We start from the raw sequence: 16525 nt of genomic DNA, 5'->3' as shown, positions 1-16525 counted from the left end.
CCCTTTAAAATTGTACCACAAAAAATCAAATACCTGGGAATACACCTGACCAAGGAGGTAAAGGACTTATATGCCATGAACTATAAAACATTAATCAAGGAAATTAAAGAAGATGTAAAGAAATGGAAAGATATTCCATGTTCATGGATTGGAAAAATCAATATTGTAAAAATGACTATACTACCCAAAGCAATCTACAGTTTCAATGCAATCCCTATCAAATTACCCATGACATTTTTCAGAGAATTAGAACAAACAATCCAAAAATTTATTTGGAACAACAAAAGATCCAGAATCGCCAAAGCAATCCTAAGAAACAAAAACCAAGCAGGAGGCATAACTCTCCCAGACTTCAAGAAATATTACAAAGCCACAGTCATCAACGCAGTGTGGTACTGGTACTAAAACAGACATACAGACCAATGGAATAGAACAGAGAACCCAGACATAAACCCTATGGTCAATTAATCTTTGACTAGGAGGCAAGAACATAAAATGGGAAAAAGACAGTCTTTTCGGCAAGCATTGCTGGGAAAACTGGACAGCTGCGTGCAAATCAATGAAACTAGAACACACCCTCACACCATGCACCAAAGTAAACTCAAAATGGCTGGGAGTTCCCGTGGTGGTGCAGTGGTTAACGAATCCGACTAGGAACCATGAGGTTGCAGGTTCGATCCCTGGCCTTGCTCAGTGGGTTAAGGATCCAGTGTTGCCGTGAGCTGTGGTTGTAGGTTGCAGACACTGCTCGGATCTGGTGTTGCTGTGGCTCTGGTGTAGGTTGGTGGCTACAACTCCAATTGGACCCCTAGCCTGGGAACCTCCATATTCCTCAGAGAGCAGCCCTAGAAAAGGCAAAAAGACAAAAAAAAAAAAAAAAGCCGAATGACTTACACATAAGACAAGACACCATCAAACCCCTGGAAGAGAACATAGGCCAAACATTCTCTGACATCAACATCATGAATATTTTCTCAGGTCAGTCTCCCAAAGCTATAGAAATAAAAGCAAAAATAAACCAATGGGACCTAATCAAACTGACAAGCTTTTGCACAGAAAAAGAAACAAAAAAGAAAACAAAAAGACAACTTACAGAATGGGAGAAAATAGTTTCAAATGATGCAACTGACAAGGGATTACTCTCTAAAATATATAAACAACTTATACCACTCAACAGCAAAGAAGCCAACAACCTAGTGGAAAAATGGGCAAAGGACCTGAAGAGACATTTCTCCAAGGAAGAGATACAGATGGCCAACAAAAACTTGAAACAATGCTCAACATCACTGATTATTAGAAAAGTGCAAATCAAAACTACCATGAGATACCACCTCACACCAGTCAGAATGGCCATCATTCATAAGTCCACAAATAACAAGTGCTGGAGGGGGTGTGGAGAAAAGGGAACCCTCCTGCACTGCTAGTGGGAATGTAAGCTGGTACAGACACTGTGGAGAACAGTATGGAGGTACCTTAGAAAACTATACATAGAACTACCATATGACCCAGCAACCCCACTCTTGGGAATATATCTGGACAAAACTTTCCTTAAAAAAGACACATGCACCCGCATGTTCATTGCAGCTCTTTTCACAACAGCCAAGACATGGAAACAACCCAAACGTCCATTGAAAGACGATTGGATTAGGAAGATGTGGTATATATACACAACGGAATACTACTCAGCCATAAAAAAGAACAAAATCATGCCATTTGCAGCAACATGGATGGAACTAAACATGCTCATCCTGAGTGAAATAAGTCAAAAAGAGAAAGACAAATACCATATGATATCGCTCATATCTGGTATCTAATATACAGCACAAATGAACATTTCCACAGAAAAGAAAATCACAGACTTGGAGAATAGACTTGTGCTACCTGGGAGGAGAGGGGCTAAGGGGAGGGATTGGGAGCTTGGGGTCAACGGATGCAAACTATCGCTCATGGAATGGATTTACAATGAGATCCTGCTGTGTAGCACTGAAAACTATGTCTAGATACTTACAACGCAACACGACAATGGGAGAAAAAATTAAGTATGCATGTATGTGTAACTGGGTCCCCATGCTGTACAGTGGGGGGAAAAAGTGTGTTGGGGGAAATAACAATAAAAAATAAATTTAAAAAAAAGAAAGAAATATTATTCAGCCATAAAAAGCAACATAATTACGATACATGTTCCAAAATGTATGAATCTTTCATTATGTTCAATGAAAGAAGCTAGGCCAAAGGGGAAAAAAAATCACATTTTATATCACTTCATTTATGTGAAATGTCTGAAATAGGCACATCCAATGGAACAGAAAATAAAGAAAGGGTTGTCAGTGGCTACACATGGGGAAGATTGCAGAATGACTGCTGATATGGGCTTTCTTTAAGATGTGATAGAAATGTTCTGAATTACTAGCAATGGCTGCACAACCTCATGAGTATATTAAAACTACTGAATTGTACACTTTAACAAAGTGTATGGTTATGTGAATTATATCACAATGAAGAACAAACATAGAGACTGGAAAAAGATCAATTTCCAGGTTGGGATAGGTGGGAAGTGATTGACTATGAAAGGTCAATGAAGTTGACATTTTAGGATAAATAAAATGCTCTCTGTATTATGGGATGAAAAATAAATAAATAAAAATAAAAATTTTTATATATTCCAAATGAAAAATACCTACCCATGACCCATTGCACCATTAGCTGGTTTTACTATAAAAGTTTTCTGCTTTCTTTTTTTCTTTAATTCTTTCATGTAGTTCTGGAATTGTGTATATTCAGCAGGGAAGATCCATGTTCGAGGAACAAAGGTATAATCCAGAGGCCGGGACTTGATCATTCTGTAAATCAGAGATAATATGTTGAAAAGTAATTTCTATTCAACCTTGTCTAAATTTTCTTTCTCAGTGCTACTGACATTTACACAATGAAGAAGAATCAATGATTAAATGATTAAATAAAATATAATAATATGGCATAAACCACCTGGCTTTTACATTTATTTCCAGCATCATCTCAGGTTGAGCCTTCCAACATGCTATATAACCATAAAAACTGTTTCAAGTTCCCCCAAACAGCACGTTGGTTTAAGTCTCCAAATATTTTCTCCCACCATGGTCTTTGCCTACATTCTACTTACTTTCTTCTCAAAGGATAAACTACTATACATGTTTAAATGTCCATCTCATAATTTAATTTCTCTATATATCCTTCCCTGCCCTCCCCAAAATCACCTCTCCCATCATCTTTGTCACCAGCATACGTAGACTCTACCTATAATGTGACATCAAACTACTACATGCATCAGTCTTTCTCCCTTACTAAAATGTGAGTTCTAGGCAGGGACTAGGCCTTAATTATCTTAGTTATTTCAGTTAGCAGTCTCTGGGGTATATACTAGACATGCAGAAAATATTGTGTAAATGGATCATAAACTTTCACATGAATGCATACTAATGTTTCTTTAATTACATGCACATTTCCTAACCTTTCTTTGTGAAAGAGTTCTCTTATTAAAAATTTTTTTCAATTTATCAACTTTCTGAAAATAAAAAAATCTAAGGAACAGAAACACAAACTGCTTAAAAATTCTGCAGTATATTCAGCATAACACTTTACCTGTTAACAGTTTTTCCCAGGAAAGCAGATTATTACACTAAATTGGTCTCTGAGACAAACGTGTGTATATATCCCTGGGTAGACGTTTATACATGTGTTTACATGTATGTACACTCACACACACACCTACTACAGTGCCTGGCACACATTAGATGCTCAGTAATGAGTATTCTGAGCACACACGCACACACATGCAGGATATAACACAACAAGAAATAAGTAAGCATACATTGAATGCCATGTACAGAAAACTTCTTACGTTTAAAAGAAAAGTTTATGTTGCTAGAGAGATAGCAAGTTGCAGGGGAAAAAAATTCTGAAATTCTGAAAACCAGGATTCTACTCCAGCTCTGCCGATAACTATTTATTTGATAATATTCACATCTCTGACCCTTAATTACCTCCTCTATAAAGTAGAGGAATGGAACAAGGAAACTAGTAAGACCTTTCTAGTTCTAAAGTTCTATCTACTCCATGAAAATATCATTTCAAATCAATATAAACTTGTGAGATAGCGCTATGATATTTAAAACATAAATTTCAAACATGTCTTTTTTATTACAAGAAAATGAAGATTACTTGGTCATATTTCTTGCTAGGAAATCCTTCCTACAGATCTCCCCCATTCCTGGAAAATGGTTGATCCTCTGGAAAATAAAAACACAAACATTAATATTCTCAATGACTTAACATATTCATTGATACTATAATACAATTACATTCATCCTTTGGATTTAATTTTTTAGTAAACTGACAATTATTAACGTAATGCTTAAGGTTAAATGAGCTATAATAAATTTGTGGAAATAAAGTATCTTTGGTAATCAGAGAAAAAAATTGCAAAAACCTACAGAAAAAATAAACAGTTGTTTTCACAGTATTAAAGTTAAATTTTCTCTACTGAGTAAGTGATAATTCAATGTCCATTTTTGGTATCTTAGATCTACTCCATTCATACAGATAAGCACTGTAGAAAAACTACTGAAAATGGACTTCTTTGTTCCTTACAATCACTTTTGTATTACCCTCTACACTAACAGATGAAGAACTATGCAAAATGTCAACTATCTACAATTCCATGTATTTGGCTTTTTATTTAGTTTTAGTATGTTAGTATTACATTCTAAAAATAAAATAATGATGCCATATCACACACAGCTGACATTACAAGCGATTTCTACATTCAGATCTCTTTATGCAATCTATTCCACATGTAAGCATAATGCAAAGCACCAGCCTAGGAAGTTTTCTTCAATCAATTCTTCCTTAAAGATGGAAAGAGGTTTAAAGTTACATTTGAAAGAATGCAGTCTTCAGGCAAAGAGTTAGTACAACTGAATGGCAATGGAACAGACAATTCAGGTAAGTCAGAACTGAAATTTAACATGGCCACCCCTGTCTAAAGAAAATTATGATAGAATTCATATAACTTTCCTATTGACCAATAATTGGGCATGATTAATTTCTCACCTGGTAATTTTGCAGCTCTGCAATCTTCTCCTGCTGAACAGCAGAATCACACCAGATAAGGTTACTTGTTTCATCCTCATCTGGAGTTTTCATAAAACCCATTTCATCTATTACTAAACGCACTGCAAGTAAACAGTTATATCAAAATTAAAATGCTTCTGAAGTATATTCATTGTGAAAATATTTCTTATATATGTATGTATATATATATATATCAATTTTATCTCACAGTATTTCCTTTGTAAAATATCCATTATAGCATAACCTTATTTTTAGCTAACAACAATTTATCTAGTCCAAAGTATACTCAACAGTAACTGAGAACTGTTTTGAGTTTGCACCCAAAATCTTCAGTTTGAATTCTCTGAGATTTAGCAGGTATACAACACTGTTAAAGAGTTTAGCAATTATTCATAGCACAGTGAAAACACACACACAGCTGAGACAACACTGTGGAAAATACACTTTTATGGCTTTTTCATGACCTTGGGCTAGGTACAAAAGGGAAAGGCAAAAATAGTCCCTGATCATCAGACCCAGCCTATTCTTTCCACCTCCTGAGTTCAAAATATTTTTAGCCGTTAAAACCAAGTCAGCTATATTGACTCAGAATACAAAATAATGAGGCGGAATTACAATAGACATTTGGAAACTGGCCCTCCTATCTGCTCCCAACCCTCTAGTCCTATTGGAAAAATTTATGTTCAGAGAAAACCTTGGTTTTTTTTCCCACAGCATGTAGAAGTTCCCAGGCCAGGGATTGAACCTGCATCACAACAGTGACAATGCTAGATCCTTAACCCACTGTGGCCACCAAGGAACTCCAAAATCTTGAGGGTTTTTTTTGTGTTCCTCTCTGATTTGGATATCACAATTAACACACGGACGTTTTTCTTCCAATGAATTTCAAGTTTGGAATCAAGATCAGCAAATACTTAGCATAAATTTTGAGTTCCAGCAGAACTAGGAGTCTTAATGGAATGCTGTTAACTATATAGCAGTGCTTCAATGTTATTTTTAAACATCTTCCTCTTACTGCCCTATATATGGGGAGATACTGTAAAAAAAATTTAAAAAAAAGGGGGACTATCAGAATGTACTTGGCTCAGGTATGAAACTGATGACCAGACACCTGTTGGTCTCAAGTCCTGGGGATTCTTGATTGTTTTTTGGCTGCTATAATGCCAAGAACACAGGCATAATTTAAAAAAAAAAAAAGGACAGTGACAAGAGAGATGAGATCAAGGAGGGGACTGTTGAAGCAAAGATGCTTTTTACCATGAAGGGCTTAGTAAAATTTAGGGTTGTTCTGAAGGCCCAGGTGATGATATACAACAAGATTTGGGGAATGGCTGATCCTCTCACATTGCCTGCATAGCTTGGGCATCCTGAGTGCCTAGGAGCCTCTGGGTTATCTCGAGCTCGTGGGAAGGGCAAAGGCAATAGTGACACAGCCTGTAAGAGCCCTTTCACTGGCTCAGTGAGCCGCAGACAACAATGACAAGTCCAGAACAGCAGCTCGAGAGCAGACCTGTTTCTGAGTGCATGAAAGTCACTGTCCTTGGCCGCTCATAAATAACCAGGAAGACCTTGATGCAAGAAACAGAACCAGTGGCAGTTATGGATGGAGGGAGTATAATGAGCCACTAAGAGGTGGGTATGAATGCCCACATGAGCTGGTGAGGCTGGCAACATTCGGGTTACATAACAATGGTGGAAAAGATTCATTTTTGCTTTAGATTCACAAAATCAAGTTTGTAAGGTCAGTCATACATAAATCTCTTGTGTTATGAAATTCAAAGCTTGGAGAGCTGACAAAGTTGAACTTCAAAGAAAAATACAATGTTGGGTATTAAACTCAGTTTTTTGTCTAAGCTACGTAGTTATGTTTTTGTTTGAATTGAAATTTTAGAAACCAATTGGCATCTTTTTAAGTATACCATCCTCTACTACACAGAAGAGAAATTCCTTTAACATGTTGGTTCCAAATAGAAGGTTGTTGGCAGCTAAAGCCTAAATCCATGTTGGACTTTAGGGAGTTTTTTAAAAAAAAAAAAAAAAAAAAAAAAAAAGTGAAATAATTACCCCCATATTGAAATTCTCCCAAATCAAACTCCCTACTGGTAAAACAGGGATAATCATATCAACCATTTTCTCCCACATGTCCCTTTGCACACGTACGTGTCCCTTTCTCCAATCTTTCTAGTCTCCATTTAATGAAAATTACCAAAAATACATTTCCTCACAAATTTGTACTACATTTTTTTTTTTGCCTTTACCCATGGAGCTTTCAGAGGCTGTTCAGGAGTTTTAAAAATAGGAATCCATGCAATAATTCTCTGAATTTTAGATATGGAGGATACCTAAATTAATGTTCCTCAATTTAAATTTCAATTCATATTTTATTTAGGCAGTATTATATAGTAAAAAGAACATTAAATCTGGAAGCAAATTAATTCAGGTTCAAATTCTACTTTTTCCATCTATTTGACCTTGGGTAAGTTGTTAACTCTCACTGAGCTTCAGTTTCTTTAACTTGCCTAAGGGACATTTTTTTTAAAGCAATAATGTGAAATTTCACAATGTATTAATTATAGGACCACTGTGAGAATGCAGTTCACATTCCACAATGTGTCTCTGTGAGGAATTATGAGAGAAATGTCTCTCAAGACTCAGGAATAGAAAAAAAAATTGTATTTCCTTTGAATAACCCTTACAGTTTTATCTTCTGGGCACTATGCTGCTATAGCTGATTGTTTCAATTATTTGCTTTGCTTGCTAGGAAGCTCAGAGTCAAATCCATGCACATCTCTAACTACAGAGGATTTCATGGAATGCAGTTTGTATTCTGATCAGCCACAAGATTCATCTTATTTTACTGTTTTTATTTTTCCTCATTTATTTTCTTATGGCTGTTGGCCACTTCCAGTTCACTACTAGCATGAGGAAAAGCAGAGAAAAGGGGAGCAAAGGGAGTAATGCAGCCTATTTACTGGGTTATTTGGAAGATTAAATGAGTTAATTCATGCAAAAATATTTGGCCAAGGGTTATAAAATGATTAATCTTAAAACTTAGTAGTGGTCAAAGCATTCTACAAAAGGAAATAGGTAATGCCAGGGAGGAAAACACAAGCATCCTGACTATGGCTTCATTATCATTCTATTATGTAATTCAACCTGTCAAAGGAGCAGTAATTAAATTACAAGAAGTGATCTGTTGCATGTCACTAGGTTAAATTAGGGAAAAGTACGGGAGCACTTTCTCCTGGACACAGGGCCGAGTCTTTCCTTCCCTCCCCTGTTTAGCTCTGTATTCTCCCAGCAGTCCATGGTCCAAGTCTCCAGTCTTGACCCAGCCAAACATTACTGAGCAGGCTCAGCAAAGCGGTCTGGAGTCAATATGCAGAATGTGAATGCAACTTAAGCCCTTGGAAAGTGAGAGGGACCAAGGTTCCTTACAAACCCCACCACCAGTACCATCAAAGCAAACAAGGAGATGGGTTAACACTACCCATCAATCACTTTGACAACCATTACTCTTGCCTTTGCACTCTAGAAATATGCAAGTAATACACATCTCACCTTTGCTTACTTAAAGTTTTTCCCCTGAGGAACACTTGTTGGAATACAGTATTGGGGAACCTGAATTCCAACCAAATATTCCACTGATTGCTGATGAACTTTGCTGAATTACTATAAATGGAAATGTGGCTCTCAAAGATTAATAATGGGAAGACTAATTAACGTCCTTGAAATTCAAATGATTTTTCCTCAATTCTTTTAATGCAAAACAATTTTTTAAAAAGAGGAAGATTATTTTAGCACTTACAGTAATTTACCAGTTTTGCAATGTAGGGCAAAAGAATCTTAATTTAAAGCAATTAATTCTTATCTATTCTCTCCACTCCAAATACTACTTACACATAAAAGCTAAAATTCTATTAATGAAAAGCAACAGTATCATCAAAATAATTTTTAAAGCATAGAGAGAAATTTTTCACTCTATTCTTTTTTTTTTTTTTTTTTTGTCTTTTTGGGCCTCACCAGCGGCATATGGAGGTTCCCAGGCAAGGGGTCAAATCAGAGCTGTAGCCACCAGCCTAAACCACAGCCACAGCAATGCGGGATCTGAGCCTTGTCTGTGACCTACACCATAGCTCTCGGCAATGCCAGATCCTTAACCCACTGAGCAAGGCCAGGGATCGAACCCCGCATCCTCATGGATGCTAGTGGGGTTTGTTAACCACTGAGCCACGACAGGAACTCCTACTCTATTCTTTAAGACAGTTTCTCACTATTTAAAATGAATCTAAAATTCTACACTTTTCATTTTACATTAAGTATTTCAGTCTGTTTTAAATTAAACATAAGTTTAGCCCCAAGTGAAAAATGCATGAGAATAATACAATTTTCCCAAGCACTTTTATATTTAAAGATTACAGCTAGAACCATTGGGTTTTACTGTTCATATTATCTTATACTTGATTTTAAAAGTAAATATTAAACAAAATCACATCTATTTAATCCAATCTCATCAATAACTAAAGCTTTTTAGTTTATAATGATGTTCTATTTCATTATTGACATGTTTAATATCTCATAAAAAAGAAAATTTTATTACATGAAATTTAAAAATTCACTACACGAAAAAATAATTATCTCTGAATTTCCACATTGTTTTCAACATCAAACTAGTTTTTCAGCAATTATGAAAATCTCATGATTCTGAGGAGACCTACCAATTTCAAACTTTGTCCCGGCAACATTTGCTGTAATGGTTCCCTTCTTTTTCTTCTTTCTGACTTTCCTTTTCATTGTGTTTTGATACGGCAATTCTGTATTCAGATCCAGGGGAGAGGGTCCCTGAATAACTTTAAAAGAAATGTAAACCAACCAAATAGCACTGAAATAACAACAATTCCATACCAGAGAACATAAATGCCCCCAAAGGTAAAATGATAAATTTCGATTCTTTAAGAATCCCCAATTATTTTTTAATTTTTAAAAAAAGGAGCCATGATGAGCATGATTAAATCAATCTGCTTACCTCTTTCTTGAGGCAGAGATGGCATTATTGCCTGTGCCAATTAACAAGCAGTCGTAGGAAATCTGGGAGGCTCACATTAGTCTAAGTAGGATATGGCTTCAATTCACTCAAAGTTCCTATCATATTATCTTGGTGGAATCTTCAGATGGCAGGACACTGAAATTATGAGATAGGAAGATACCTGCAGGTATTTTAAAACAAAGACATTAAGAAAACAAATTTTATGACAATATCTGATGTATGCCAATACTCTTCTTTTTAAAAGCCAAGTAAAGGTGAAAGTTAATGTAGTCAATCAACAAATACTTGTTAATTTATTAAACCATATGTAAAATGCCAAGCAATAGTTCCCTGTTTTAAAAAGGAGAACGATGAGAGTTCCCATTTGGCTCAGTGGTAATGAACCTGACTAGGATCCATGAGGACATGGGTTTGATCCCTGGCCCGGCTCAGTGGGTTAAGGATCTGGTGTTGCTATGAGCTGTGGTGTAGGCCAGTGGCTACAGCTCCAATTTGATCCCTAGCCTGGGAACTTCCATAAGCTGTGGATGTGGCCTTAAAAAGACAAATTAGTAAATAAAAATAAAAAGGAGGAGGAGGTTTATTTAAGTCATGTATTATATTACACACAAAAAAGAATATGCCTTGCACAAACAATAACAATATTCACTACCACTTACTGAACACTTACTATCTTAGGTCACTTATACCACTTAATCTTTCAATAAAACTGTAAAGCAGAAGCTTTTATCCCTATCTAATAGATAAGTGAGCCCCAAAAGGACAAATCTTTACAAAAAAATAAGTGACAAAGTGGAGATTAAAATACCATCTCTCTGATGTCAGAACCAGTGCCCCTTAACCAAGACCCCATATAACCTTCAACCCAATGCCTGAAACTTAGCTGCAGCCCCACTTTTAATATGAAACAGTGAAACAAGTGCCAGTGCAGAGGTCACATGCTGACAGAAGGGAGAAAAAAGTAATTCCCTTTTGAGGTGTGTGGGGCGGGGAGCAGGGGGCACGCAGGGGAGGTGACTTCATAAAATAAACCACATTTAAATTATACTAAAAAAAATGAGAACAATTTTGATAGGCATAAAATGGGAGGAGTCATGGCCAAAATGATCTTATTTGGGCACATAGAGGAGCACAATAAACGTTGTGTAATGAAGAACTAATCAGATTTGGCTATGCCTCAACATGGCCTATATTATATTTCACTTATAATTTCACTGTGCATGTATGAACCTAGGTATTTGTGCCCTGTATACAATAATACCTAGTCTGAACTGTCAATTTTCTAAACTTCTCCCTTCACATTTTAAGAATCTTTGAGTTCTTGTAAAATGTCTCTAAATATAATGAAAAATTATAAAATCTATCACAATAAACAAAGGTCTGATACAAACACCTGTATCAGGAGGAGATAATCAGGCTTATCAGAAATTTTGAAATTCAGCTACCTAAAATGTGACTCTTATATGTCACTCCTACAGTCGTCGTTAATAATAAAATTCATTAGTAATGAAAACTTAGAACTTAATTTGTTCTTGGGTATTATTTTTACTAGAATAATTCAGTATCAAAACTAGGGAACCATTATTTATTACAGACCAACTGTGGGCGGGCATTATGTTAAGAATCTAAAATATTTTACCTCATTAACAAAGTGGGAATTCAGGTATCATTTCCCCCAATTCTCTAGATGTGGAAACTAAGGCTAAATAAGTTAACTAAATCAAGGTAACACAGCCTATAAATAGAAAACCTAGGCTTTGAGTCCAGTTCTGTTTGATCATCTATCTATTCACCAAGCCTATTTTCAGACAGTGTGCTAATATGCTAGATAGATCGATAGATAGGTGAGAAGTTTGCAGCCTTATTGTAGTGCATACTGCAAGATATGAGTGTATTCTGTGAACACATAATACCTCAAACCAAACAATGAAATCCCAGGAAACATCCCTAACCTGGAAATAGACTCGATCATCTTTCAGAATAAAAGAAAGGAGTAGTCTAAAGTTCAGTTTGCTTTCTTTCTGCAAGTCCTCTGATACCTCAGGGAGGTAACTACTTGAGTTTACAAGCCCTTGTCCAACACCTCGTTATTGGAGTAAACAAAGATCCTCTTATGGTAACAGAGTACTTATTACACTGAAAGTAGGTGACAAAGTCAACAAGGGTTTGAGGACAATGTTTGCCTAACCATACTAACAATAAATAAATAATTGCTACAGGCTGCAAAAACAGGTTTATTAATTTCGGACTTAAATAATGAGGCTAACAACTTTGATTTGAATAGAGCTCAAAGCAAGAACTGTTATCCCTTCCCTCAACCACACAGGCATTTAAAGGCCTTAAAATTATTCTATCCATCGTTATGCTCTACTTAATTGCATTTATGGTTTGATGATTAACGAAGTGCTGTAACAAACTCAAGGACTTCATTCTGCCATCCCAATTCTAACCATCTCACATGATGCTAAGCAAGAGATTTGAGATGACAAGACGGATCACACCTCTCAGATGAGCCATGGTTATCTACTTTCCACAGAGAGAAATGTATTTCAGTTACCTCCAAAATACTTTAAGCCCTTGATTTCTTAAGTTTGGCTGCAAAGTAGAACCACCTGAGAGCTTTTGAAACTCCTGATGTCCAAGCCACACCCAGACCTAGTGGGGCTCAAGCATTTTTAAAGCTCTCCAAATGATTTTTGTGTGCAACCAAGGTTGACAACTTCTCCTCTAAGCATATAGTTGCACTAAAGCAAATAGTAATTATAACATACACATATAAAAGTACAAGGAAAAAGTAAAACAAAGACGAAAACTGTTATAACTGTATAAAAAAAGGTCAACTAGGTAAAAGTCATTTATAAAAATCTTCATGTATAGTTCAACTAAACAAAATGAGTGACTGAAAAAAGAATTCAGAGATTAGGAGAAATTGATTTCTGAGACAAACAATTTTACATTGCAAATAAAGAAACCATTTCCATAAGGAGTCAATTTAACAAAATTTCAAGCAAATGGTAACCTTAAATGGACTTCAAGTGCTACCATGTGAAGCAACAGCTACACAATACCAAAACAACAAAAAAAATAATTCCAATCCATTTGGGATGGAGTACCTACCCTTTCTTCCCAGTTCTTCCCCTTGAATTTCTACCCATCTCTTAAAATCCAGAACAATTTCTACTTTTTCCTTGAAGCTTCCTCTGATCATGTCTGAAGAAATTAATTTCTCCCTCTTCTGGTCTGAGAGACTATTATGTGTACCCATATCACCGATCACAAGCCAGGAAGCTAAACTCTGTGAAAACAGTGGTTTTCTTCTGTCATGTTCATTCCTGTACTCCTAGAGCCTAGAATAGGCCTAATACAGTGCTCAAAAAGCACTGGGTCATGAATTTTAAAAATCAATTCATTAATTAATGACACCTGGGAGTAAGAAGAGGCGGTTATGGAGCTCTGAAAAGCAAATACATATCATTTATAACATATTAATTTCATATTTTTTCAGCATTGAATTAAATTTATTAAATTGTTGTCAACTGGAAGAGAAAAAGCAATTCTTATAGTTTTAATTGTAGTTCTTTGATCTGAGAGTCTATGTGTTTTTCATTTTAGTTTTCATTGTATTGGCTAGCTGTATTTCTTCCTTTGTCTGTTATTATATTTAGAGCCAGAGCAGTGACAATGCAGGATCCTTAACCTGCTGAGCCACCAGGGAATTCCCCTACATTAATTGTTATACATATATGTTTTCATAGTGACAGGAAGTAAAGCAAACGTGTGTCATAATGCATGTTACTGGTTTTATATACTTTTGATAGTGTATCACTTTTCTGAAGAGGAGAAGGGCCAGAAAGATCCCATCCACTCCGTCTCTCTGTGGCCCTAGTACTGACATTAGATTGGGACACACTCCTGAGGACTCTTTTTGGTTCTTGGCTCCTAGCACCACAGTTTTTGGCATCTAGCTCACTCTTATTCCACTTCCATACTTTCAGTTCTCAAAATCCATGAAAAAGTCTGTATTAGTCAATACAGACTTTATAATGCTTCAATAATGCATCTCAAATCTCAGGAGCTTAAAACAAATAAAGTCTGTTTCTTGATCATGCTACATATGAACCGAAGACTGGTTGGGGCACTCCACATATCATAGTCACAGAGACACCAAGCTGTCAGAGCAGCCATTCTAACAGTAACCAATCACTGTGTCAGAGGGAAAGAGAGTGTTGGAGGATCTTACCCAGGCAACTAAGAATACACCTAAGTTCTACTCACAATTCAATGGCCTGAAGCAGTCACATGACTCTAGCCAACAAGAGTTAGGAAGTGTAATCATATCAAAAAAGCAGTAAATAACATTAAGAACCATCACACAGGGAGTCCCCATTGTGGCTCAGAGGTAAGGAACCCGACTGGTATCCATGAGGAGGTGGGTTTGATCTCTGGCCTCGCTCAGTGGGTTATGGATCTGGCATTGCTGTGAGCTGTGGTGTAGATCGCTGACATGCCCAGATTCTGCCTTGCTGTGGCTGCGGCATAGGCTGACACCTGCAGCTCTGATTTGACCCCTAGCCTGGGAATTTCCACATGCTGCAGGCACAGCACTTAAAAGTAAAAAAAAAAAAAAAAGAAAGAACCATCACACACTCAGACCTTGATTACTTCTTATTTGAACCTGGCATTATTTTCTAGTTCTCTATATCTCCCCTTTATAATATTTTCCCCTGCCTCAAAACAGAAAATAAAATAAAACATCTGAGATTCTGTATTGGGTCCAGTCTACTCCTCAGCTTTAAAGAGTGGACCATTAAACATCCTATCTTGAGCTGAGCTGCTATAGAATTAAACACACGATGTTGAAGAAGGGGGAGAAGACAAGGAGAAGAGGAGGATGCGGTTGACACAGTCACTTACGTGAAACATACAATGTGCCAGGCACTCTCCTAGGTTTCTACATATAAAATTCTGGTCTTCCCAATGCTTAACAATGCCCTGTTATTATTATCCTCACAGACAGTTGTTTAAGGAAAAGAAGTATAATGAACTGTGATAATGAAACACAAATAAGAACATATGAAACACAAATGATAACAATTCTGTAAATTTGCCTCAAGATAATTCTCTCTGGAATCCTAAACTGTTATCATCTGATGAAAGATATTTCAGCCGCTACTTTAAGAAAAATAAAAAGTAATAAATATAGCGAATATTATATCCAATTAAGCTCTTACTTTGTGGGGAAAACACTCACCATATACACAGTGTATTATGTGCAGAGAGGTTACTGGAAGTAGCAGTCAGAAATCTATTATTTCATCAAAATCATCAAAATAAGGCAGCTCTTTTTTTAGGTTCAAAAAGTAATATTTCCAAACATCAGGTCACAAATACAATTTTGTCAATTTTTGTGATTTAAAACATTAAATTTCAGCACTTGGTCTCCAAACTAAATTTGATATACTATTTTTCTTTTCAAAGAAATGATACTTTCTTCTTACATGAAAATAAGAAATGAAAGTAAATGAAACATATGCCACTTTTTTTTGGCTGCACTCACGCCACGTGCAAGTTCCTGGGCAGGGATCGAACCTGCACCACAATAGCAAGCAGAGCCACAACAGTGACAAGGCCAGATACTTAACCAACTGTGCCATCAAGGAATTCCACTGTGCCACTTTTAAACATTAAAACTTGGAACGTTTATTTGTTTTAAAGAGTATTAGGATTATATTTAATGGAAGCAAGCCCTAGACCACTAACTTCAATACTAATGTGCATATACTAATCACCCAGGTATACTCTTCAAGCTCAGATTCTGATTCATTAATTAGGTCTAGGATAAGACCTGAGAGGTTGCATTTCTAACAAGTTCCCAGGTGTGTTGGTCCACAGGCCACACTTTGGGTAGCAAGGCTTAATACTATGCTAATAAAATTTTTTTAACTTAAAGCCTTTTTTTATAGCATGTAAAAATTAAGAAAATAAAATGATTCATTCATGCAGTGAAGTGAAATTATGTATTAATGTTCAAGGGGTCTATGAGTCAAAAAATTCAAATAAAATTTGAAAGGTTGGGAAAGGTATACACAGAGCAGTGATTCTCAAAGTATGGTCCAGCAGCATCTGCATCACCTGCAAACTTACCAGAAATGCATATTCTCAGACCCAACCAGAGCTCTTCCGAATAAGATATCTCAGGGTGAGGCCCACTGGCAAGCCCTTCAGGTGATTCTGATGCAGGCTAAAGTTTGAGAACCACAACACTAAAGCCCAAGGGCCAGTGGCACGAGCAAACTCCAGAAAGTAAGGGACATTACATCACTGCTGGAGCCTATTCCTTCCCCACTAGTCTTTTGAAGTAAAGCCATG

The 16525-nt window shown here is 36.4% G+C and overlaps 1 protein-coding gene across 8 annotated transcripts in view; it reads right to left on the bottom strand.

Annotated features, from left to right (window-relative positions):
• Nucleotides 1-16525, bottom strand: part of TTLL7 (tubulin tyrosine ligase like 7) — a 160146-nt gene that overhangs the window by 101432 nt on the left and 42189 nt on the right. For 7 of the 8 annotated variants that reach the window (XR_002345115.1, XR_002345116.1, XR_002345117.1 and 4 more), the window contains exons 2-6: nt 10136-10316; nt 9828-9959; nt 5089-5210; nt 4198-4265; nt 2682-2840 (exon numbers count right to left, since the gene is read on the bottom strand). Coding sequence is in view for 4 of the 8 variants with exons in the window: in XM_021096371.1 (XP_020952030.1) it covers nt 2682-2840; nt 4198-4265; nt 5089-5210; nt 9828-9959; nt 10136-10160 (506 nt within the window). In the remaining 4 variants the exon portion in view is untranslated. The remainder of the gene's footprint in view (nt 1-2681; nt 2841-4197; nt 4266-5088; nt 5211-9827; nt 9960-10135; nt 10317-16525) is intronic. The other variant, XM_021096373.1, reaches the window with a different exon arrangement.

Source organism: Sus scrofa, chromosome 6 (genome assembly GCF_000003025.6).
Source record: "Sus scrofa isolate TJ Tabasco breed Duroc chromosome 6, Sscrofa11.1, whole genome shotgun sequence".
Lineage (NCBI taxonomy): Eukaryota > Metazoa > Chordata > Mammalia > Artiodactyla > Suidae > Sus > Sus scrofa.
This window is presented reverse-complemented; position numbering and strand designations above follow the sequence as displayed.